At 45.9% G+C, this 25000-nt stretch overlaps 3 protein-coding genes across 5 annotated transcripts in view; 2 read left to right on the top strand and 1 right to left on the bottom strand.

Moving 5' to 3' along the window:
- Positions 1 to 18459, bottom strand: part of kdr (kinase insert domain receptor (a type III receptor tyrosine kinase)) — a 19350-nt gene extending 891 nt beyond the window's left edge. Inside the window, exons 1-30 of one of the 2 annotated variants that reach the window (XM_034531617.1) lie at positions 18126 to 18459; positions 17350 to 17443; positions 17068 to 17273; positions 16050 to 16171; positions 15558 to 15723; positions 15070 to 15209; positions 13592 to 13775; positions 13033 to 13147; positions 12302 to 12468; positions 11831 to 11987; positions 10953 to 11073; positions 10191 to 10302; positions 9897 to 10096; positions 9643 to 9811; positions 8884 to 9030; positions 8665 to 8796; positions 6387 to 6493; positions 5850 to 5985; positions 5321 to 5425; positions 5109 to 5222; positions 4240 to 4328; positions 3981 to 4146; positions 3799 to 3890; positions 3579 to 3701; positions 3234 to 3345; positions 3042 to 3141; positions 2855 to 2960; positions 2531 to 2676; positions 1730 to 1814; positions 1494 to 1579 (exon numbers count right to left, since the gene is read on the bottom strand). In XM_034531617.1, the coding sequence (XP_034387508.1) occupies positions 1494 to 1579; positions 1730 to 1814; positions 2531 to 2676; positions 2855 to 2960; positions 3042 to 3141; positions 3234 to 3345; positions 3579 to 3701; positions 3799 to 3890; positions 3981 to 4146; positions 4240 to 4328; positions 5109 to 5222; positions 5321 to 5425; positions 5850 to 5985; positions 6387 to 6493; positions 8665 to 8796; positions 8884 to 9030; positions 9643 to 9811; positions 9897 to 10096; positions 10191 to 10302; positions 10953 to 11073; positions 11831 to 11987; positions 12302 to 12468; positions 13033 to 13147; positions 13592 to 13775; positions 15070 to 15209; positions 15558 to 15723; positions 16050 to 16171; positions 17068 to 17273; positions 17350 to 17443; positions 18126 to 18186 (3860 nt within the window). In that variant the 5' untranslated portion in view covers positions 18187 to 18459. Of the gene's footprint in view, positions 1 to 1493; positions 1580 to 1729; positions 1815 to 2530; positions 2677 to 2854; positions 2961 to 3041; positions 3142 to 3233; positions 3346 to 3578; positions 3702 to 3798; positions 3891 to 3980; positions 4147 to 4239; positions 4329 to 5108; positions 5223 to 5320; positions 5426 to 5849; positions 5986 to 6386; positions 6494 to 8664; positions 8797 to 8883; positions 9031 to 9642; positions 9812 to 9896; positions 10097 to 10190; positions 10303 to 10952; positions 11074 to 11830; positions 11988 to 12301; positions 12469 to 13032; positions 13148 to 13591; positions 13776 to 15069; positions 15210 to 15557; positions 15727 to 16049; positions 16172 to 17067; positions 17274 to 17349; positions 17444 to 18125 lie in introns of both variants that reach the window. The other variant, XM_034531614.1, reaches the window with a different exon arrangement.
- A 2782-nt stretch (positions 18460 to 21241) lies between these two features.
- On the top strand, positions 21242 to 24187 carry srd5a3 (steroid 5 alpha-reductase 3). The gene is made up of 5 exons (XM_034530144.1): positions 21242 to 21474; positions 21923 to 22068; positions 22151 to 22336; positions 22471 to 22596; positions 23382 to 24187. The coding sequence occupies exons 1-5, from the start codon at positions 21272 to 21274 to the stop codon at positions 23639 to 23641; spliced, it is 921 nt and encodes a 306-aa protein (XP_034386035.1). The 5' UTR covers positions 21242 to 21271; the 3' UTR covers positions 23642 to 24187.
- Positions 24188 to 24844: 657 nt separating this feature from the next.
- tmem165 (transmembrane protein 165) overlaps positions 24845 to 25000 on the top strand; it is a 5206-nt gene continuing 5050 nt past the window's right edge. The window contains exon 1 of one of the 2 annotated variants that reach the window (XM_034530143.1): positions 24845 to 25000. This exon is cut by the window's right edge and continues 226 nt beyond it. The gene's annotated coding sequence lies outside the window, so the exon portion shown is untranslated. The other variant, XM_034530142.1, reaches the window with a different exon arrangement.

Consider the following 25000-nt stretch of genomic DNA (forward strand, 5'->3'; position numbering starts at 1 on the left):
ATGAAGCGTGGTCGTTATGAAGCGAGAGGTCGTTATGAAGCGTGAGGTCGCTATGAAGCGAGAGGTCGTTATGAAGCGTGAGGTCGTTATGAAGCGAGAGGTCGCTATGAAGCGTGAGGTCGCTATGAAGCGAGAGGTTGTTATGAAGCGAGAGGTCGCTATGAAGCGTGGTCGTTATGAAGCGAGAGGTCGTTATGAAGCGTGAGGTCGTTATGAAGCGTGAGGTCGCTATGAAGCGAGAGGTCGTTATGAAGCGTGAGGTCGTTATGAAGCGAGAGGTCGTTATGAAGCGTGAGGTCGCTATGAAGCGAGAGGTCGTTATGAAGCGTGAGGTCGTTATGAAGCGAGAGGTCGCTATGAAGCTTGAGGTCGCTATGAAGCTTGAGGTCGCTATGAAGCGAGAGGTCGTTATGAAGCGAGAGGTCGCTATGAAGCGAGAGGTCGTTATGAAGCGAGAGGTCGCTATGAAGCGTGAGGTCGCTATGAAGCGTGGTCGTTATGAAGCGAGAGGTCGTTATGAAGCGTGAGGTCGCTATGAAGCGAGAGGTCGTTATGAAGCGTGAGGTCGTTATGAAGCGAGAGGTCGTTATGAAGCGTGAGTTCGCTATGAAGCGAGAGGTCGTTATGAAGCGTGAGGTCGCTATGAAGCGTGGTCGTTATGAAGCGAGAGGTCGCTATGAAGCGTGAGGTCGCTATGAAGCGTGAGGTCGCTATGAAGCGTGGTCGTTATGAAGCGAGAGGTCGTTATGAAGCGTGAGGTCGCTATGAAGCGAGAGGTCGTTATGAAGCGTGAGGTCGTTATGAAGCGAGAGGTCGCTATGAAGCGTGAGGTCGTTATGAAGCGTGAGGTCGTTATGAAGCGAGAGGTCGCTATGAAGCGTGAGGTCGTTATGAAGCGTGAGGTCGTTATGAAGCGAGAGGTCGCTATGAAGCGTGAGGTCGCTATGAAGCGTGAGGTCGTTATGAAGCGAGAGGTCGCTATGAAGCGTGAGGTCGCTATGAAGCGTGAGGTCGCTCTGAAGCGTGAGGTCGCTATGAAGCGAGAGGTCGCTATGAAGCGAGAGGTCGTTATGAAGCGTGAGGTCGCTATGAAGCGAGAGGTCGTTATGAAGCGTGAGGTCGTTATGAAGCGAGAGGTCGCTATGAAGCTTGAGGTCGCTATGAAGCTTGAGGTCGCTATGAAGCGAGAGGTCGTTATGAAGCGAGAGGTCGCTATGACGCGAGAGGTCGTTATGAAGCGTGAGGTCGCTATGAAGCGAGAGGTCGCTATGAAGCGTGAGGTCGTTATGAAGCTTGAGGTCGTTATGAAGCGAGAGGTCGCTATGAAACATGAGGTCGCTATGAAGCGAGAGGTCGTTATGAAGCGTGAGGTCGTTATGAAGCGAGAGGTCGCTATGAAACATGAGGTCGTTATGACACGTGAGGTCGTTATGAAACATGAGGTTGTTATGAGGTCGTGAGGTCGTGAGGTCGTGTTGGCGCTTGGTGCTCACCTGAAGTTGGGGGTTGTTGGCAGCTGTTGATTCAGACCCTTCCCCTCCTCAGGTGAGAAGCACATACCGCTGTCCGTGTGACCCTCCTGGGGGAACGGAGACAATAGACCCTTCATTTTGTGACAACAGATTTGAGTATTTTAAAGTATATTTTCTCTCATAAGGCTCTCATAGGTTTAGGGTTATAGATTCATAATAAAATGATGTGTGTGCGTGTCGACGGCGCGGCCGCTCACCATGACGCTGCTGCGTGCCGCGGGGATGTCCTCGAACGTCTTCACGCTGAGGGGTCGGCCGCTGCGCTCGCTCGGCCCCGGCGGTCTGCACAGAGGAAGCACGTGATTGGACGATATTAACAGCTGAGTCATTTCATTCTATGAAGCCACTCCCCCTCCGAGCACGAATCTTTGTTTTTGTGCATTCGTATACATGCGCACACACACATTAGCACAGGGGCAAATAAATATATATATATATTTTTTTTTTTAATATATATATATATATATATATATAAATAAATAGATTTATTTTATATATATATATATATTTTTTTTTTAAATATATATATATATATGTTTTTATTATTCTGCAATTTGTTTTCTTGTTTTACCTCAATAAAGTTTTTCTACACAAATTATCTTTGGTGTCATTTATTTCCAGCTGCTTCTGAGTAACTTTCATGGTTTTCTCAAAATGTCAATTTTGATGGAAATAAATAGCGTTACCGTTAGTTGATTAGGTTAAAATGACCTTTCTTGATTTTTTTCAAGTCTAAAGTCATCAGCTTTTGTCATTATATTTGTTTATATATTATACGAGAAGCCCAGTAAAGTTATATGTTGACGTTCGGGGTTCCGATAATTTTATGTATTGTGAAGTCCAAGTTGGCCTCCGGGCGCCGTATGAAATAAAGGGATCAACGCCAGAATTTGTCTGCTTTTGGCGAAAGAAACGTCTTCTACTCGTGAAAGAGTGCGAGAGTGAGATCCTCGTGCGAGAGTGGGATCCTGGTGCGAGAGTGAGATCCTCGTGCTGACCCGAGAGACGGCGGGTTGTCGTAGTGGAGCTGAGCCTCCAGGATCTCCTTGCTCTGCGGCCTGTTGTAGGGGTTCCTGGGGTCAGGGGTCACGGGGGAGCCTCCCGCCTCGCCGCCGACCGTCAGAGGGATGTAGTCCTTCCCATCCTGGGGACCAAAAGTCAGCTTTCTTATGTCACACTGACAAGCCAAAACAATATTATAGTAAAAAGACATGGACTGAGAGATACCGCCAAGGAAAACACGTGCGCCTTTAGTCATAAATTGCATGATGGATGACAATATTTGATGGAGTTTAAACGTTTTATGGCCACGGGAGACAGACCTGCTGGGCGCTGGCCTGCAGCAAGTTGCCCAGATGCTCTACGAGCTCCGCGAACGTCGGCCTGTCTGTGGGACGCTCCAGCCAGCAGTCCAACATGGTCTGGTACCTGAGAGCACATTGTGGACGGTAAGCCGTATGGAGCGAGCGTGGTAAAAACCTGCGTCGCGGGTCGACCTTTCGCACTCACATCTCGGTGGTGGCGTAATCCGGGGGTCTCATCCTGGTGCCCTCCTTCAGCCTCCTGCAGAACAACTCGTCGATGCAAACGCCCGGATAGGGAGACGCACCTGTAGGGAGACGGAGGCGGAGGCTGCAGGTGCACACTGGTCGTTTTAATGCGGGTGGTGTCGTGCGTGACGGGTTGATTGCGAGGTCTTACCCAGAGAAAAGATCTCCCAGAGAAGAACTCCAAAGGACCAGACGTCACTTTGTGTGGTGTACACCCGATCGAAGATGGTCTCTGGAGCCATCCACTTCAGAGGGAGGCGAGCCTGTGGCGGGGAGAGGACGTGAGCTTCGTCGGTTTTGACTCATTTTTGATTGGAACTTTCCCCAGAAACTTAAAAGGGACCGCAAGGGACTGGATCCTAAATCAAGTTTTACCCACAGACTGTTTCTAAGAAGTGGACGTATGGGAACCAACAATGGGCCGAAGGAACCCTTTTTAAAAGTATTCCCGGGACAGAAAGAAGCAGGAACCTCGCGTCAGTGCGGATGGACTCACGTCTCCCTTGCGGACGTAGTCGGGGTCTTTGTAGACGTCTCTGGCGAGGCCGAAGTCGCAGATCTTCACCACGTTGTTCTCCGAAAGCAGGATGTTCCTGGCTGCCAGATCTCTGTGGATGCACTGCAGAGCAAACGGTAACCAAAGGTTTGACGATCGTGTCCTCAGATGGTGGAATGTCGTGCGTTCGCTAAGACGTCCGGAATCTGTGCCGTCTCACCTTGCGGGAGGACAGAAACTCCATGCCTTTGGCCACCTGGAAGCTGTAGCTAATCAGGTCCTCCATGGTCAGATGATCCTCGTCTGAGCTCTCTGCGGTCACATGATGCATTTTAAATCACGACTGTGGGCCCGGAGCATTATGAGTTGTGGGAGTTAGTGGTTCTGCTTCGTGTTGCCCACCTTCCTGCGTGTCCACGCCGCTGCCCGAAGCCGCCCGGTCTCCGGCTCTGGAGCACACGGCCGTTCCCGTGCAGATGTCCAGCTGGGCGATCTTCCCCAGGCCCAGATCCCCTTCGGCCAGATCCTCCTCGGCAGACGTCAACTTCTGGCTGTCCACTCGCTTCCTCTGTTGTCCACACAGAGGGGGGGAAGAGTCAGAATGATATTTAACCGAGATGCCGTCTGTGGTCTGTGGTCTGTGGTCAAGGACTACGTTTACCTTGTAGGGGCTGTACTCTCCACGCTTGCTCTTCAGGTAGCTGGAGAGGTTTCCGTGTTTGCAGTACTCCACGATCACCATCAGCGGCCCTGTGGAGTGAGGGGAGGAGTCTCATAGCTTTACATAGCAAGATCATAGAACCATGTTGCTGTTTTATGCAACCAGTGAACAGGAAGTGACCGTATCTGGACTTAGGAGGAGTGACTTATAGATTTATGGACTGTTTGACTCTAAATGACCATAATTTACTAAATGAACATCACGCTGTATTGAAGAAGACTTGAAACTAGAGATTGAGACCAAAAACTCATGTTTACAATGTTTACTGAGGGAATACATCAAGAGAAGTAGAGTCATTTATATAGACTTCTATACAACCAGAGGAGTCGCCCCCTGGTGGTCAGTAGAGAGAATGCAGCTTTAACACATGAAGCATAGACTTCTATACAACCAGAGGAGTCGCCCCCTGGTGGTCAGGAGAGAGAATGCAGCTTTAACACATGAAGCATAGACTTCTATACAACCAGAGGATTCGCCCCCTGTTGGTCAGTAGAGAGAATGCAGCTTTAACACATGAAGCATAGACTTCTATACAACCAGAGGAGTCACCCCCTGGTGGTCAGTAGAGAGAATGCTGCTTTATCACATGAAGCATAGACTTCTATACAACCAGAGGAGTCTCCCCCTGGTAGTCAGGAGAGAGAATGCAGCTTTAACACATGAAGCATAGACTTCTATACAACCAGAGGAGTCGCCCCCTGGTGGCCAGGAGAGAGAATGCAGCAGGTTGCTGCCTGGTCATAAAGAAGAAATGTACCCAGCATGATGAAGCCTCCAAAGAAGACAAAGATAGGTAGTCGCTCGCTCACCTCCAGGCTTCGTACAGGCTCCCAGCAGGTTGACGACGTTGAGATAATGTCCGATATGAATGAGGATCTTCAGCTCCGACATCAAGGCGCGGTATTCGCTCGACGTGGCTCCCTCTGAAACGCAGAGAGATGGATTCAAACTTTCTGTGTTCGGAGGTTGTTTTTGTTTCGCGTGGAGAGAGAAAAAAAAGAGGAAGACGGAGAACACCCACCCTTGAGCATCTTGACTGCGACGGTGGTGCACGTGGCGGCTTTCTCGATGCCGAAGGCGGCCGCTTCGACCACCTGGCCGAACGCTCCTCGTCCCAGCGGGTCACCTTTTCAATGCAGGCCATCACGGGGACACAAATAACAGGGTCAGATGCCGTGACCCTCCATATATGTGACCCTAAAATATGTTTTAAACTTTCATCTATAACGATCAACCATATAAAAGTGGATAATTTGTAGTTTTTTATCGCGTTTATCACTCATTTCATCAATCATGGCTAAAATAACCACTATTTCTGCTCTGGACATGTTATGAAAGTGCCAGATATAATATAATTGTGCGTCTACTGGCGTCTTTTGCATTGACTTTGTTTGTAATCTTGTTCATTGACATAATATATCTCTGTTTCGACATAATGCGATCTTATTTAAACTCCTAACTTGGGGGACTCGAGGGACTCCCTCATTGTCCCATTTCGAGGGGACGAAGCAGATGCTTCCTCGACTCCTTGCGGCCTTCACTCGTCTCACCCAGCTTCAGCCGGTCCCGAGGGAACTCCCACTTGGTGGCGTCGTACGTTAGCCTCTCGCACTGCTCGTCCATGGGCATGTCCTCTGAGTCCAGGATCATGGACAGGTAGCCCGTCTTCAGATCCCCCCCACGTGGCTGAAACCGTGCACGAGAGAGAGAGAGAGAGAGAGAGAGAGAGACTCTGAATTAATGATTAGAAACTCATTTGCACAGCATGAAAAAAGGCTCCCAATCAGTGCCGATGGTCTATGAGGCAGAAAGTGTCTCCATTGTTCCAGGAAACAAAGGAGAGCAGCCAGCGAGAGCCAAACCAGTCACTTCCAATCCGTCTCACTGCCCCACTGTGTGTGTGTGTGTGTGTGTGTGTGTGTGCACTTGATGTGTTTTAGCTGTATTATATTTTATGTTTTTAATCGGTATTTGTCTCCACGTGTGTTTAACAGGAGGGGAAATCCCAGGAAGGAAAGGGTGTGTGTGTGTGTGTGTGTGTGTGTGTGTGTGTGTGTGGGCAAAGGGAGGGCGAGGAAGTTTCTCACTCTCTTTCTTCCGCGGATGACGAAGACGATCAGCAACCAGAAGAACATGGCGATGACCACCGACCCGATGGGAACGATCAGCTCCACGTTCGTCTTTTCCTCGGCACCTAGAATTAATGAAACACGTCGACGTGAGATGCAGCCGGTTCTCACCGAAACCACCTCGTTATGCCCCTTTTCTTTTTCTTTGCACAGATCGCCTGACTAATTTGTGTGTGTGTGTGTGTGTGTGTGTTTGTGTGTGTGTGTGTGTTTTGGAGGAAGGAGACTGTTGGAATCTGGACGGTTTAAGCAAACTGATATTGTATCTAGTCATAACAAATGTTCAGGAGTCAGCAAGAACAATTGCTGCCAAAGACAACTTGGAAAAGCCCTTTTTTGGAGCCCATGAGGAACATGGCCGCCGTTGAGCTGAGAGACTGTCAGGGGGGGAAAGATGGGGTCAGGAAAGGGGAAGGGAATGGTATTTTTTTTTTTATCTTCACATTGTATCTTTTAACTATTTTTCTCAGAGATTAATTCCCAATAGTTCCAAGATGCAACGTGGAATAAAAATGTCCGGTCATGTGACTCAGGCACAGCGTTATTGATACGATGACGGCATAATTGAGGTTCAACCATCGTTCTCGCCCCCAAAAAACCTTCTTTCTTTATTTTTCACTCGTGCATGCACGATGTTCTTGTCCTCCCTCGTCTGCTAACCCGGGTTCTGCTGGGTTCTGCTGGCGGGGTCCAGGTCACGTAGGTCCTGGTTCTAGTCAGCGCGTTGGTTTTGTTTGTGACCGTGGACCGGAGAGCCGGGGCTGGCCTCTCCCTTTGTCCGGCTCCCTCTTCATTGTGTTGGATTTGTAAAACTGGGAGGAGGATGTGCGCTAACTGGGCCAACTTCCTGTCATGTGTAAGCAAAGTTATTCTTACTCCGCATCTTTGATATTAAAAAAAGGTCACGTGTGTGTTATGAACTGCTGAAGCCTTGAGGCGAGATATAAATACGCGGGCGTTCTGCGTATTGTGGGCATTGTCAAGAGGTTGAGGCTGGAGTATCCTACATGAACTATGAACAATATTCTCTTCATCGGCCACGGATGGTTTACTGAACTGGCCTAATGGGCACAAGTAGTTGTAGTAGAGACACAGAACAACTACAAAGAGACACAGAACAACTACAAAGAGACACAGAACAACTACAAAGAGACACAGAACAACTACAAAGAGACACAAAACCACTACCAAGACACAGAATGACTAGAAAGACACAAAAGAACTACAAAGAGACACAGAACAACTGCAAAGACACAGAATGACTACAAAGAGACACATAACAACTACAAAGACACAGCATGACTACAAAGAGACACAGAACAACTACAAAGAGACACAGAACAACTGCAAAGACACAGAATGACTATAAAGAGACACAGAACTACAAAGAGACACAGAACAACTACAAAGAGACACATAACAACTACAAAGACACAGCATGACTACAAAGACACAAAACAACTACAAAGAGACACAGCAACAACTGCAAAGACACATAATGACTACAAAAAGACACAGAACAACTAAAAAGAGACACAAAACCACTAAAAAGAGACACAGACCAACTACACAGAGACAAAATGACTACAAAGAGACGCACAACCATTACAAAGAGACACAGAAGGACTACAAAGAGACACAAAACAACTACAAAGAGACACAGAGCAACTACAAGGACAAATAATGACTACAAAGAAACATAGAACAACTACAAAGAGACAAAATGACTACAGAGACACAAAACAACTACAAAGAGACACACAACCACTACAAAGAGACACAAAACAACTACAAAGACACACAACCACTACAAACAGACACAGAAAAATTACAAGGAGACATAGAATGACTACAAAGAGACACATGATGACTACAAAAAGACACACACAAATACAAAGAGACACAAAACAACTAGAAAGAGACACAAAACACCTTAAAAAGACAACATTGAGACAGAATGAATACAAAGAGATGCCAAAAACGTTTAAAAAGCATGAAATAAGTGCAAAGAGAATCAAAAAGGAGCTCAGACACGCAAATATATAAAAGAGACACTAAATGATTACAAAGAGGCACAAAACGCTTTACTTTCAGGGGTCTTGCTCCTCTGTAGAAGGGGTTAGGGGGCCTTCAACATGTCAATCGTCTCATAATTCCACATATGTTATCAGTACCAAAATAAACACTTCCTCATTGTACTGTAATACTTCAGGTATGACTCGGGGGAGGGGCTGACCTTCAGTCGTCAAATAGGCCTGCAAGGTGTCGCAGCCGCGGCCGTTGCACGCCGTGCAGGCGTACAGGCCGCTGTCCTCCTTCTTCACCCGCTGAATGGTCAGAATGTGGTTGCGCTCACTCAGGATCACGCCTGAAAGCAACGCACGCCGTCCGTTAAAGCGCCGTGGCGACCGGTGAAGCGAGCCGGTGTTCATCGAGGAGCCGCGCGCCGACTCACCTGAGCCCTCCACCACGGTGTGGTTGTTTTTGGTCCAGCCCACCGTCGGGTTCGGCGTCCCGGCAGCGTCGCACAGGAGGCTGATCGTCGCGCTCACGTTGACTTTTTGGTCGGTTAAGTTGTTAAGGATCCTTGCAGCCTCGAGACCTAAAGTCAAGAGTCAAAGCAAATTCAGACTGAGGAGGAGCGACAGGCGCCGTATACGTCAAAAGAGCTGTCAATCACCCTGTAGAAGTAGAGTAATTTATATAGACTTCTATACAACCAGAGGAGTCGCCCCCTGGTGGTGAGGATAGAGAATGCAGCTTTAACACATGAAGCATAGACTTCTATACAACCAGAGGAGTCGCCCCCTGGTGGTCAGGAGAGAGAATGCAGCTTTAACACATGAAGCATAGACTTCTATACAACCAGAGGAGTCGCCCCCTGGTGGTCAGAAGAGAGAATGCAGCTTTAACACATGAAGCATAGACTTCTATACAACCAGAGGAGTCGCCCCCTGGTGGTCAGTAGAGAGAATGCAGCTTTAACACATGAAGCATAGACTTCTATACAACCAGAGGAGTCGCCCCCTGGTGGTCAGGAGAGAGAATGCAGGTTTTAAGACACTTTGACATCGGCTTCACTCGACAGAATTGGATGTTTGCTTGAAATGATTGTTTTCCGTTGTAGATGTAGAGTCGATCATCTAAAGGGGTAGGTCCTGAAAGTGTTCTCAAACATTACCAAAAAAAGGGAATTGTAAATTTTTTTACTCACCTTTGAGAGAAAGACGGCGCATCAGGCAGGTTTTCTCCCGAGTCTTGATGTTTTCCACCTGACAGGCGTACAGGCCTTCATCCCGAGGGGAGGCGTCGGGCAGCGACAGCTCCAGGGTCACGTTGGTGCTCTGCAGGCTGGACAGCACCACGCGGGACGGGGGACTCCGCTGCAATGAACAGGTGTAGTCGGCGGAAGTGTTCAGATAGTTTTACTCAAGTAAAAAAAATGTAAATACTGTAAAGTACAAGTACCTCCAAATTGTCCCCGAGTGCGGTTACGTTCCACCACGGGCGACACGGCTGCACCGGCGCGATCTGCTCCGACTCCGAGACGTTGGTCACGCCGAACCAGGTCAGGTTGCTGTAGAGGAGCTTGTCCGCCTTGCAGCGCAGAACCACGTGGTCCTCCTCCAAGGGCCCGCCGGGGGGGGACACGCTGACCTCCAGGCCGCCTGCAGAGCACGGACGCACACGCAGGTGAGGAGTCACGACGACGCAAAGAAGCCACAAGAGGCCGACAACAGTGGGAAAGAAGACGGTGCTCACGTGTGACGTGGAAAAAGATGACGCGCGAGTCCTCCCCTACTTTGTTGGCGGCCGTGCACCTGTAGAGGGCGTGGACCTCGGCTTTCTGGATCTTCAAAGAGCTCGCGGTTTTCTAGGGAAACGGTATTTTTACATCGTTTGCGATTATACTCGTTAAATAGAGTGCAACTGGCGGAGGTGATGATGCTCGTGGCTGAAGCTGGCAATACAATGCATGAGTGAATAATAAAATAAATGGTTCAATGAATAAATAAATAAATAAAATAAATAAATAAATAAATAAATAATTAAATAAATAAAATAAATAAATAAAATAAATTAAATAAATTAAATAAATTAAATAAATTAAAGTAAATTAAATAATTAAATAAATTAAATATATTTAATATATTTAATATATTAAATTAATTTAATAAATGTAATAAATGGCTTATATAAATACATGCAATTATAAAGAAAACCCTATCAAATGCAGCTGCAGGTTCATTTCAACGTAAATAATAATAATAATAATAATAATAAAACAAAAGCAAGTAAATAAATAAACAGAGTATAAATAAAAGCTGAAATAAATGTAAATTGGAAAATAATCACGTAAAAAACAAATAAATGAATAAAACAATTCTTATAATAAATTCTATTTTTTTTGCATATTTATTCATTACAAACGTAACAATTGGGGGCTTTTATTTCTTGAGAAATGTGTTTATTTATCACAATGCCAGCTGTAGTCCTCCATGGCGAAGTGGGTGATATATTGACCTTTTGGGCGTGCTCGGCGTCCATCATAATCTGCTCTACCGGGTGGTGACCGGTGCTGTTGCTGATATCCCTCCACCCCGTGCACTCCGCCAGCTGCACCTCAGACTTTATCAGCCCGGACCTTTTGAACAAAAACAAACAGGAACCAGGTGACGCATCTAATAAACGCATTAATAACATTTACAAATGGAGAACTACGACTATTTTCACGTGTTTTTTTTTGGTAAAAATGTTTCTTCTTGTTACGCAACTTGTTTTTAGTTGAGAGACAAACTGTCAATCAAAAAAGACAACAAGGCAGCGTCGTTTATTGTCAAATGGAGAAAAATGATAACGAGGGTGGGGGAAGACTTCAGCAGGAAGAAGAACTTTTTTTACTTTTTTCTTCTTCTTTTCTTTTTTTTAACAGGGAGCACGACGGGAACAACAGGTAACGTAGCGCGGGCCTGAGGAAGTGCTCCGATGTGGCGGCAGGAGATAAGGAAACCTGCCGATTGGTCTTCTCTGGACAAAGACGTTCACACGGGCCTCCTCTTTTTTTGTAAAAATCACGACATACCCGAGGAAGGGGGAATACCTGTCGGGTGGGAACTGACCTCCAGATTGGGGCGAAATCAGCAAAACAACATTCAGAGTCTGAGAATAATCGACGTCCCTCCTTAAAAAAAAAATAAAAAAAAAAAATTGGGACATTGTGTCGTAACGTGAATCACATCCGGTTCAGAAGGTCGCCCTCATTGTCTCCTCTCGTGTTTTTTTTGTCAACATCACGAAAGCGTTCTGTTCCTCCTCTAAATCAACAATCAACAACCCCCCCCCCCCCCCCCACCCCCACCCGTTGATGACGAGTGACCGAGAGGCCACGAAGGAGGACTCACAGGAAAACCTCCGGGCAGTCCTCTTCGGACATCCACTGCCACCGGATGCGCGCCGGCGCGGGGAATCCCCAAGCGGTGCACCTCAGGGTGGGGCTGCTGCCGTACGGGTACACGTCGGTGTCCACCAACACCTCCTTCTCAATGATGCGAGGAGGCACTGCGCGGAAGAAGAAGAAGCAGAAGAAGAAGAAGCAGAAGAAGCAGAAGAAGAAGAAGAAGAAGAAGAAGAAGAAGAAGAAGAAGAAGCAGAAGAAGCAGAAGAAGCAGAAGGAGAAGAAGAAGAAGAAGAAGAAGAAGAAGAAGAAGCAGAAGAAGCAGAAGAAGCAGAAGGAGAAGAAGAAGAAGAAGAAGAAGAAGAAGAAGAAGAAGAAGAAGAAGCAGAAGAAGCACACTCGAGAGTTAACACCACCGTCGCTGTAAAAACAAAACATAAAAAAAAACGGTTAAAGAGACAAAGAGTAAAAAACGTGCCGTTGACCAGCAGCTGGAAGGACCGCCTCTGCTCCTCTCTGGTGATCCTATTGGTCAGGACCACGGTGTACTGGCCCGCGTCCGTTTCCGTGACGCCGCGGACGACGAGGGCGTCGCTCCTCTGTTTCACTCTGTAGTCGTCCTTCAGGGGAAGGCCGTTCTTCAACCTGGGCGGACGTAAAGTATCTGAGTCTACGGGAACAATGGGGTCACGAGGTCGCCGCAGCGTATTGTTCCACGGGGGGGGGCGTATTGTTCTACGGGGGGGGGCGTATTGTTCTACGGGGGGGGACGTATTGTTCTACGGGGGGGGACGTATTGTTCCACGGGGGGGGGGCGTATTGTTCTACGGGGGGGGACGTATTGTTCCACGGGGGAACATATTCTTCTACGGGGGGGGGGGCACGTATTGTTCTACGGGGTGGAAGGTATTGTTCCACGGGGGAACATATTCTTCTACGGGGGGGCACGTATTGTTCCACGGGGGAGAAATGTATTGTTCCACGGGGGAACATATTCTTCTACGGGGGGGGGGGGCACGTATTGTTCCACGGGGGAGAAATGTATTGTTCCACAGGGGGGACATATTGTTCTACGGGGGGGGAGCGTAATGTTCTACGGGGGAATGTATTGTTCCACGGGGGGGACGTATTGTTCTATGGGGGGGGGGGGGGGGGGGGGGGGACATATTGTTCTACGGGGGGGACGTATTGTTCCACGGGGGAACGTACCACTTGGAGCTGGGCTCCGGGTAGGCGGAGTACTTCACGGGGATGGACGTCTGATCCCCCACGTTGACCTCCCACACCTTCGTCCACGGCTCTTTGATGTCGATGAATGGCTTTTCTGGAGACACACACACACACACTCAATATTTCAAGATTCAAGTCTTTAGAAGGAATCGTAGAAATACGCTCTGGACATGCGTGGCCACGCCCACTTTGTTATTTTATGAGCATTAAGAAAACGTTGAAAATTTTTTTTTAAAGTGAGGAAAGATGAACACGGTGCATTAAAACCATTTTAGGTCAAACAAATAAATTTAATTTTAAAAATGGAAACTCAGGATTTATGAACATTATCTGAGATTATAAAGTTTTAAAAAAAAGGGAAATTAAAGATGTGCAGGTTGCTTGACAACTTTTTAAAAAACAACGGAAAAAAATAAACTTACTTTCGGGGGAAAATAGTAAAAACTATTGAAATAAAAAAGGGAGGTCTCTGTATTCACAGCAGACGTTCGTGGAGGAGAAGAAACGTGAAACATCACGATGTTCTCAGAGCGCCTACCGAACACTTTGAGGAACGCCGAGGCGCTCTTCTCCATCTTGCCGCTGGAGGCGGTGCAGGTGAACTCTCCGGTGTGTTCCACCGTCACGTTCTCCACCGTCAGCGTGTTGGACAACTCCAACGAGTTCCACAGCTTCTTCTTGTGGGGCGTCGCCTGGCTCGGCCTCGAGTTGTTACCCGAGGTCTGAGGGAGAAGGAGAGTCATTTCACATAGACTTCTATACAACCAGAGGAGTCGCCCCCTGGTGGTCAGGAGAGAGAATGCAGCTTTAACACACGAAGCGTAGACTTCTATACAACCAGAGGAGTCGCCCCCTGGTGGTCAGGAGAGAGAATGCAGCTTTAACACACGAAGCGTGGACTTCTATACAACCAGAGGAGTCGCCCCCTGGTGGTCAGGAGAGAGAATGCAGCTTTAAGACACGAAGCGTAGACTTCTATACAACCAGAGGAGTCGCCCCCTGGTGGTCAGGAGAGAGAATGCAGCTTTAAGACACGAAGCGTAGACTTCTATACAACCAGAGGAGTCGTCCCCTGGTGGTCAGTAGAGAGAATGCAGCTTTAACACATGAAGCGTAGACTTCTATACAACCAGAGGAGTCGCCGCCTGGTGGTCAGGAGAGAGAATGCAGCTTTAAGACATGAAGCGTAGACTTCTATACAACCAGAGGAGTCGCCCCCTGGTGGTCAGGAGAGAGAATGCAGCTTTAACACACGAAGCGTAGACTTCTATACAACCAGAGGAGTCGCCCCCTGGTGGTCAGGAGAGAGAATGCAGCTTTAACACACGAAGCGTGGACTTCTATACAACCAGAGGAGTCGCCCCCTGGTGGTCAGGAGAGAGAATGCAGCTTTAAGACACGAAGCGTAGACTTCTATACAACCAGAGGAGTCGCCCCCTGGTGGTCAGGAGAGAGAATGCAGCTTTAAGACACGAAGCGTAGACTTCTATACAACCAGAGGAGTCGTCCCCTGGTGGTCAGTAGAGAGAATGCAGCTTTAACACATGAAGCGTAGACTTCTATACAACCAGAGGAGTCGCCGCCTGGTGGTCAGGAGAGAGAATGCAGCTTTAAGACATGAAGCGTAGACTTCTATACAACCAGAGGAGTCGCCCCCTGGTGGTCAGGAGAGAGAATGCAGCTTTAACACATGAAGCATAGACTTCTATACAACCAGAGGAGTCGCCTGGTTTCAGACCTTTTTTTGCCGTTTGCCGTGGATCAAAAATGGACATCCAGAGAAAACGTTGGTGTTTTATTTAGTTTTTTTTACTGCAGCATCTGCATACTAACGCCATATCCCGATATGTTATGATCCAACAAAGTTAGGCACCGTATGAGATGAATAAATCCCCCAAGACACATCTGGTCACCTCTGCACTTTAAAAGATGAGCTGAAGGATTCCTAAAAAGCAGGAAGTGAGGAACCGTGTGCAAGGACCTCTCAGGAAGTGAGACGCGACGCCGGTCACTCACCAGCGCCTGACCGGAGTGCGTCCAGTTGAATTCGATGCCCACGTTGAGCTCGGTTTTAGCCGTGCAGCCGAGCACCAGCCGCTCCCCCGCAGACAGCCTGAGCTGCGTGGGGGTCAGGGTGAGTTCATAGATCTTGTATCCTGCAGGAAAAGGGAGGCGGTCAGTCGACGGGGCTATTGTTCTCCGACTGCAGGCTCTCTCTCTCTAAAACTGCTTTTCGGCCCTCCGTATACACGTTTTTTTAAACAGCTATTTTTCCTCTACGTTTTTACTAAATATCTCCGTCTACACCCAAAAAAATAAATAAAAAGAATCCAAGGGTTACGTCAACAACACCTCAGATGCCAAAGAAGACGGTGATTATCCAAATAGTCAACGGCAGTGAAGCAATAGCTCTTTATCTCTTTATTTATACATATTTGAACATTGTTGCTATGGCAAAAGCTCTCAAATTGACTTCTCACAGAACTCTCCTCTGCCCATCTTACCCACGACGGCCACGATGTACAGAGGGGACTTGAAGGTCTCGTTCCCGATGCGGGTCTGGCAGGACACCACGCCGGCGTAGCTGATCAGGTGACTGGGAACCGTGAAGCCCGTCCTGGCGTCCCACAGGGAGTCCTTCCCGTCGGGGCGGAGCTCCTTGTTGGGGTACTTCTGACGGACGCAGACGTTTACTCATTTCGAACGTGGAATTTTAAAAATAAACCAAACATTTTATTTACACACGAGCGGCCTTATCCGGCTGTATGTGAATAAGATAATATTATTTTTGAGGGATAAAAATGACTGAAATGTGACAAAAGCTAAATTAGCATTTTAGCCTAAAGAATAAATCTAAAATAGTTGGCAGTTGTATATTTCTGATGTTTAAAAAAGCCTCCATCTCCACGTTAGTTGCTTTAATTTTCACCATTTTCTTCTTGTTTTACTTTTTTTTTGGGGGGGGGGGGACGTGAACAGAAACAACTCTTCCTCACAGTGTGCAGCGTGACGTTCAGGTCCTCCACCGAGCCTCGGCACGGTATCACCACCCGCTCCCCCTCTCGGATGAACACCACCTCGTACTCCTTCTCCGGCGGCACGAAGGGCACCTTGTAATCTGGAATCAAACCGCCGGACGGCGCGTTATACATTTTAAAGTTCAATTCGGGGATGAGTCGCCTCAGATCCTCTGCTCCACGATCGGGTGTTTGAATAAACACGCTGCAGTGAATGCAACACTGAGCGTCAGTTGGCGGCGAGTCCTTCGTGAGACTGTAACCGGGGGATTTACAGTGTTTTTTCTTATCTAAAATTCTCTTCTATATGTACATTTGTTAAATCACAACTTATTATACGCGTGTAGTGTAATTTAAAACATTTAAACGTGTTAAACACTTCATAAGTGATTCAACGGGCTTCTCGTTTTCTTCCTCTTACCATTAAAAACAAACAGAATGTAAACGCCGTCCTTTCATATCAGATTAAACGTTGTAAGTGGGCCACGAATGTACGAACATTAGAGCTCCCTCGTGTGGCTGAAAGGCGTACTGCAGATATATACGTGTTTAATAAACGTCTATGGGGAGAATTCCACATCATTATTTGGCGGCCCTCACATAATCACATAAGTTTTGTTTGTCTCTTTTTTCTGTAACCAGTGTAGCATCAAAGCATGTTGGAATTAGCATGCTAGCTAGCTAGCTAGCGGACAGCTGGCTAGTTAGATAGCTTGCTAATATCTTTTTGAAAAATACAGTTAGAGGTCCGGTCTACTTTTATTCTATCTCAGTGGTGGTTTTAAGTAGTGTGCACTTCAATTTAAATTTAAAATGTTAAAAATAAATAATTGCTTACTTACAAAATGATGTTAATTGAGTTAAATATTTGCGATGTAATCGGTTTATTGGGTCTTTCAGTGTGTTTAAAAGGCCCAGTTTCTTACTTTTCACAGTATTTCTAACAACATGTATGCTTCACGGTAAAATATACAACACGCAGTAGAGGTTTGCGTACCGTGGACGAACACGTACGCCTCGGCGGACGTCTTCCCGTCTTCCGCCTTCAGGTCCCGGTAGGAGCACCGGTACCGCCCGGTCTCGTTCGCGGTGGCGTTGGAGATCCTCAGGGTGGTGCAGAAGAGTCCGGACCCGCTGCAGTCGCCGCTGGTGGACAGGCGGCTGCTGGTCGGAGGCGTCGTCCACCTCAGGTACTGGCGACCTCTACGGGACCACAGATCCAGAGTCAGTTCTGCTCCCTACACGTACGGAGCGACGCATCGTTTTATTCGTTGTGTACCTGCACGTCAGCTCCAGGTTGTCGGATCGGTTCATCCGGTGAACGCCGTGGACGCTCAGCGTCGGTGGATCGGGCGTGAACCGCAGTTCGATGGCTGCAGGAGTCGACAGACGATAAGCATGAAGGGGGGGGGGGGGGTCAGAGGTCACGATTGCAAATGAGCCGAATGGAAATTAAAATCTGGTTTAAATAGCAACAAAACGTGTCTTTTTTTTTAAATTTTAAATGTGTGTGTTTCGTAACTGGCTACCGAGGGACATTTTTTTATTTTTTCCACCGCTTAAAAAATGGCGGGCCGCTGTGTGAAAACAGGAAGTGGAGGAAGATGGGCCGGGTCAGGCTCAATGGCCCGGCACAGTGTGGCCCGAGGTGGGGTTCCTGTTTCTGAGGATGCAGGCGGCCCAACGCCTCCCCGCGAGGCCCTAAAGCTCACACCGCATTGTATGGGAGGGGAAAATAAACTTTTTATAGGCCGACCAAGTGGGAGTTATATAAGTTTAGGTTTAATTGTTTATTCTGGAGCATAAACTGGGATTATGAGGTGAAATTAGTTCCACCTTTCATCAAATCTACTCGCATTTCCCTTCTTTTCTCAAACACAGCAGAGCATAAGTTAAATTAAACTAGAATACTTTTATCTCCGTTGTCATGGTCACAACTTAAAAAGCGACATAACAGACGGAGGAATTACATTAAAGAGTTAGAAACAAATGACGAAACCCCCGTCGGTTTAGTTATTGGACTGAAGTAATTAAAGTTTCTTTGGATTCTCTCACCAGCAACACAAGTGATTTTCAGGATGATGCCCAGCAGCGGGACGACGGAGCCGGCCATCATCCGACCGGAGGCACGGACGGAGTGCTCGAGAACATCCAATCAAACAAAAGGAAGACGAAGAGCTCCTCGCTGCAGTATTGATCACCCTACGGCCTCGGGCTGCTAATCCATCCGCTGATCGTGGTCATCGGTTCCACTCCAGAGGAAGTTTTTGGGGACGCCACGAAGTCGTGAGGCGGCCGGCGGCGTTAATGGAGCTGAAGCTGAGGATGGAGAGACTCCTTCAGCTGGGCAGTGGAGGGAGGAGCCTCTCTCTCTCTGTGTGTGTGTGTGTGCGTCTCTCTCTCTCTCTTTGTGTGTGTGTGTGTGTGTGTGTGTCTCTCTCTCACTCTCTGTGTGTGTGTGTGTCTCTCTCTCTCTCTCTCTCACTCTATCTCTGTGTGTGTGTGTGTCTCTCTCTCTCTCGCTCTCTCTGTGTGTGTGTGTGTGTGTGCGTCTCTCTCTCTCTCTCTCTCTCTGTGTGTGTGTGTCTCTCTCTCTCTGTGTGTGTGTGTGTGTGTGTCTCTGTGTGTGTGTGTGTGTGTGTGTGTGTCTCTCTCTCTCTCTGTGTGTGTGTGTGTGTGTCTCTGTGTGTGTCTGTCTCTGTGTGTGTGTGTGTGTGTCTCTCTCTCTCGCTCTCTCTCTCTATGTCTCTCTCTCTCTCATTCTCTCACGCTCTCTCTCTCTCTCTCTCTCTCTCACTCTCTCACTTTCTCTCTCTTACACTCAGTCCAAGCTCTATTATAATTTATATGTTTACCACTTTTTAAAGATTTTTATTCATGCTTTCCGTTCATTCTCTGTGTATTTTGCTACAAAGTGTTCGTTAGGAACTAAAAGTGAAACAAAAGTAAAAAGGTACAAACATTGACGTCTATGATGTATATATATATATTTTAGTTTATTTAAAAAATAGACTATAACTTTTTTTACAAAATGAATATACAAACTAAAATTACACATATTTATGACAAACTGTACTATGATATTTTTATGAATATTATAAAATACTATACTATATATTTCATGTTCTTACTTTTTTCTAAAATACCATGCTATGATTTTTTTAAAAACTTTTTTCAAACAATGGAATTTGTTTGACTTTTTATGCGAAACTTTTTTCAAACTTCTTTAAAACATAAAGTATGATATTTTAAAATGACTTCTTCGTGACTTAATACAAGATAACAACTATTTGACTTATTCTTATGACTTTTTCATGACTTACTATCATATAAAATGTGTATGACATACTAAAATGTCATAAGTACCATTACACAGGGGAGGGGGGGGGCGGGGGGGATGAAAACATTTCTTTAAAAGTTGTCACAAGAAAAGAAAATAGCTGTGAATTGTTTCTAGTGTTTGTGATTATGCTCTGAGGTCACAGGAGGTGTGTCCAAAGGTCAGTGACCCACAATGCAACAGCCAGGATTCATGTGTAAACCACTCTTAAAGTGTTACATCAATAGTTGTCGTTGTCGTGTTGGCTTACTTGGAGTTTTAGGGCAAAACATCAGCAGGCCGTCAGCTGGTGGGAGATTTCAACATAAGAGTGACGTCATTCGACTCTTGGAAGTGAGGAAATCACGAGAAAGACCCGGATGTAGAGGCTCTGATCAGAGGATCAATTAAGATACTTTCTCTATATTCTGTGTTGCCCACAGCGCACCAGCTCTAAAAGGGGGTCCCGCTCCTTGGCACAGCATTAAGGAAAGAGGACACTGAGGACAGAGGAGGGGAAGGAAGCAGGAAGCGGAGCACACTTCCTCAGACAGGATGCATGGGGCTCCTCTAGGAGGCTTCCTGGAATCTGATGCCTCAAAATGTCTTTATCGCCAAGTGTTTCACTGCCGCTCCTTTGGACACGCTGCTGCGTTCAAGGAGAGGAGGAATTCACGGGACTGAAAGCTCAGCAAAAAAAAAACTGAGCACGAGGATCCGAGGCCGCGGGGTCGAAGGTCAAAGTGAGAAATAAAAACACGCGCAGCCTCTTTTCTCTGCTACATCTCGGAGGGAAATATTGTTTTATTGTTTTTTAACTCTGCACTTTATATACTGAACTCATGAGGGACAATGCCGTACTTTAGATACATACTTTGCTGCAGCTTTCATGTTAATTCAGTGCCAATAATTATATAATTATATAACAATTATATAATGTCTATAATAATATAACTCTATAATACATAACCTACTATTACTTGCGTACTTTATATACTAAAAATGATCTACTCATACTGAAGTAAAATGTTGACGCAGAGTACTTTTACATCATAATACTGTGACTTTTACTTGAGTAAAGTATTTTAATTGCAGCTTAAATGAGGATTTGATTCATTGATTGTTTGGTTTTTTATACCCGCAGCCAATTTGATAATAAAATGATAATTCATTTAGCTTATTCCAGCTTCTTAAATGTAAATGTTTTCATCTTTCTTTGGTCTTTTGTGATATTAGACTTGATATATTTGGGTTGTTGGACTCTTAGTTGGACAAAACAAACAGTTCCAATACGTCAACTGTTGGGTCTTTTGTGAAATCGTTTTGACCAATGAATGTATTTGACAATAACAAATAACCATTGCTTCAAGGACTCATTATTGTCATTATACAATACAGGATTACCGAGTGAAATATAATCATGCATGCATATAGCTGCAGCCCCAATATAAGAATTTAACTTTTTATGTTCAGAGTCAAACTGAAAAACGTGTAAGATGAATAAGGTAACACATAAAACAACACTTTGCTTCTGACTGATCCATGTTCTCATGTTGGCTTCAGGTGCTGCCCCCTGCCGGATGCAAAAATAAAAGGTGTTTCTCTCTCTCACACACGTGCACACACAAATAATCAAATTATTACAATTATTAAACGATCACCAAGAAATTTCATCCGGAGCTTTAACGAGTAATTTTCTATTTAACCATAATTATATATGTATGCCGATTTCTTGTTTTGCATATCTTTCTTGTTCTAAAAAAATTAATTAAAAAAAACACGCAACTTTCTTCCGGAACCCATATATATATATATCCGCGTTCCCCTCCGGACTTCTTTCGGCGTTGCACACAACATTGCGCTCAGCCGGCGGAGCTGCAGAATGAACTTCCCGGACGTCTTCTGGTCGTTCCTGGCTTCGTGTTTCTTCGCCGCTTTCTGCGCGCACAAACTGTCGACGCACCTGCCGAGGAGACACGTCACGGGGCGCGCGCACGTTTTATTTCAGGACCTCATTCGTTACGGAAAAACCAAACAGCGCGTGCAACGGGAATCCTGCGTGCGCGCGTTCGACGTCCCGAAGAGGTGAATAACTGCGACGTTGAATGCCACTATTTCACTCCTAAAGATGGTTGTTTTTACTTTGACAACAAGAGGACACATTTCTACTTTTTGTGTTTCTATTTTATTGGGGACATTTTAACTTTTTTTTTAAATTTTAAAAATTAATTTAATTAAATGATTATCTCTTTTTAGCATATTACAGAAGCACAGCTGATGAAAGTCCCTGAAGTCAAATTAATTTTTTTTTCTAAAGTCTGTGCTTAATTTTATTTAAAGAATTTCACCTATTTTATTATTATTATTATATTATAGTTTAAATTATTTAGAATATTTATTTCTCACATTGCATTGTTTTAATTCATTTTCACCACTTGTATTTTAACTTTATATACTTTGCTGTTACCAGTTGTGTTATGTACCTTTTTTTCTTTTTTAAATAAAGTGTTGTGTAAAAAGTAATAACTTTCAGGTGGTTCTGGCACTTCTACGCGATCTCAGTAGTCTGGAACGGTCTTCTTCTGGGTTTGTACCTGAACGCCACATTTCAACATCAGTCGTACCCGTCATGGCTGACTGGATTATTAGACATTCTGACGGATGCACCAGCCAGTCAAGGTAGTCTCTCTCTCTCTCTCTCCTTATTTATTATTTAATGCCGTTCGATTCCCAGTGTAACTGGTGTCGATCCCGTCTTCAGTCCCGCAGCTGTCGACCCTGCTGTTGCTGGTGCTGCTGTGCGTCCACTCCCTCCGGAGGCTGCTGGAGTGCCTGCTGGTCAGCGTCTTCTCTGACGGAGCCCTTAATTTGATGCAGTACGCGTTCGGCGTGTTCTACTACGTCGCCCTGGGCCTGACGGTGCTCTGCTCCGACCGTCTGGGAAGAGGTAAAAGGGGAAACCGGACCTCTCTGCATCTGCCGCCCGCCGGGTTCTTGCTGTGCGGTTCTGATGTGTGTGTGTGTGTGTGTGTGTGTGTGTGTGTGTGTGTGTGTGTGTGTGTGTGTGTGGCCCTCCTTTAGGGACTGGACCCCTCCTCTCTCAGCTGCACTGGTCTCATGTGGCCGGAGGCACACTTTTCATCGGGGCCTCCGTGATGCAGCACCAGTCCACGGTCCTGCTGGCCGGGCTTCGCACGGGGAAGTCGGGTGAGCTTCAAACCGGTGTTGCCGGGTGCTTTGGGCCTCTTCAATACAAATTATGAATACTTTAAGGAACTATACTTGGATTAAACTGCACGAGTTGTGTCACACAAACGCGGCCCCATTTACTTCAATGACTCAAGATCTTTTTTTTTCTTGAATTTTTTTAAGATGGTAATTTTGTTGCCGTTTGTCTGTGAAACACTTTGCTGCTCGTTTTGATATGTGTGATAGCTTTATTATCAACCCCACAAGATATGTTTTTTATAAATAATACCTTAGGCAACAATCTGGCGTCTAGTATTACTACACAGAAAATAAGGATTTTGTTTGGGGTCAAATCCGAGACCCAATCAGCTCCACGATGTGGCGACACCCTGGTGTTTACCCATCATGCACTGGGTCATGCATGATGTGGCAACACCCAGGCGTTTCCCATCATGCACTGGGTCATGCATTGAGCAACTGGCTCTTAACGGGCTCTTAACTGCGATGAGGTCATCGTTGCCCACGTGTGCATGACGTCGGGATCAAGTCTGACACAAATCTAACCGGCATGCATAGACTGAACGAGCCTTTTGACACATCTACTACCTGAAGCCCTTCACCTGAACAAAGACCTGGCGCTCAGTGCCCCTAGTGTCAACACAAATAAACGCATAAATAACAACAAACTAATGAAGTAGCTCCAACAAAGACTGTTTGGTTGAGGACGACCTGGGGGACTAGTTTAATCCCCTGGTTCGTCGGCTTCTTGCGGGTCGATGCATTTCCTGCTTGTTGTCTTGCAGGAGCGGTGGAGACGCTGGCCCACGCGGTGCCAAAGGGCGGCTGGTTCGAGCTGGTGTCCTGCCCGCACTACCTGGCCGAGCTGTTGATCTACGTGTCCCTGAGTCTGGTGGTCGGAGGCCTGTCGCTCACCTGGTGGCTCGTGGTCCTGTACGTGCTGTTCAACCAGGCGCTGGCAGCGCAGCTGTGCCACGACCTCTACGTCAGCAAGTACGAGTCGTACCCGAGGCACAGGAAAGCCTTCATACCGTTTGTGCTGTGAGCACGCTTGTTGTTGTTGTTGTTGTTGTTTTGTGGAACTGTAAAATCCAAGAACAAAAAACAAAATGTCTGAAGGTGTGCTCTCAACCCAGTGTGATTGTGAGGCTGCAGAAACAATCCACAGCTCTCCAGGTGAGAGGTACGTGTATGTAATAATAGCAACACATTTTCTCTATGATAACATATCAATTTATCTTGTGATATTACACAAGAAATGTTATGTTTATGAAATAAGGCAGTTTTTTGAGGTGACTGAATATTTTTCAACATGAAGCACAACGTGCCGGCTTATCTTGTATAACAAGCAGGTTTTGTTCAAATAAGTGGTTGTGTCACAATAACCAGAAAGAGATATATATTGTGACACAAGTTATTTAGTTGGAACAATAAATAAATGAATCCATGTGAGAAACTGGGCTTCTGTTCTCATGTCTGCAACAACAATATCCTGCTGTTTTTTCATGAATATTAGGAAGTTGTTTTGTGATGCATGTTAACGAACCACGATATGATACCATTTTTGTTATTAAATACTTCACTTCTACCCAATAAAAAGAAGAAAAAAACTATCATGGGAGTGGAATCTTTTTGTATGCTATTTATTTATTTATTTGTATTATTAGGTGTATACATATAGATTAGATATGTACTTTATTCATCCCCAGGGGGGAATTTCTTTGAAGCAGCAGCATATTTTTTTTTATATATATATATATTCAATACAATAAAACATTAAAAAAAAATAGCAGTGCAGGACATATTATTTACATGTATTATATACATGTATATGTATATACATTTATACACGTATGTATATGCAATGCATGTATATATACATTTATACACACACGTGTGTGTGTATATAGATGTATATGCATGTATACATGTGTATATATACATATATATATATATAGAGAGAGAGAGAGATGTATGCAAAGCACTATAATTCAAGGACATTTTAATTCAGAATATGAATAAAAAATCTGAATGCGTGTATTATTTTAATAGTTATGTTATGACATTCAACCTCACATGATTTCCCTCTTGTGTGTTGAACTCTTTTTCTTTTAGCTACGTCTACGTAACCGACAAGGAGCCCGTCCAATCACCGCGCTGCCCTGTGCGTACGTCACCCGCACCCCTCCACAGTGTCGCGTCACCGTTGTTCACGGTCCAATCACCGCCGCCGTTCGCGGCAGCACGGTTCTAACTTTCATCCTGTCCCCGCCCCCCTCCAGCCCAGGTCTCCTCGGCGCTCGGGTCTGTGTGATCGTGACGTGTCTCACCGAGGAGTTCCTTTAAAAAAATTTAAAAAAAAGAAGCTAGGTGGCTAATATGAAGTTGGCCATTTTCGTCGCCG

The sequence above is a fragment of the Cyclopterus lumpus genome, chromosome 4 (assembly GCF_009769545.1).
Source record: "Cyclopterus lumpus isolate fCycLum1 chromosome 4, fCycLum1.pri, whole genome shotgun sequence".
Lineage (NCBI taxonomy): Eukaryota > Metazoa > Chordata > Actinopteri > Perciformes > Cyclopteridae > Cyclopterus > Cyclopterus lumpus.

Coding starts and splice junctions, on each gene's coding strand:
- srd5a3 (XM_034530144.1), top strand. CDS start 21,272: ATGAACTTCCCGGACGTCTTCTGGTCGTTCCTGGCTTCGTGTTTCTTC. Junction 22,337..22,470: donor CTCCGACCGTCTGGGAAGAG/GTAAAAGGGGAA, acceptor GCCCTCCTTTAG/GGACTGGACCCCTCCTCTCT. Junction 22,597..23,381: donor GCTTCGCACGGGGAAGTCGG/GTGAGCTTCAAA, acceptor GTTGTCTTGCAG/GAGCGGTGGAGACGCTGGCC.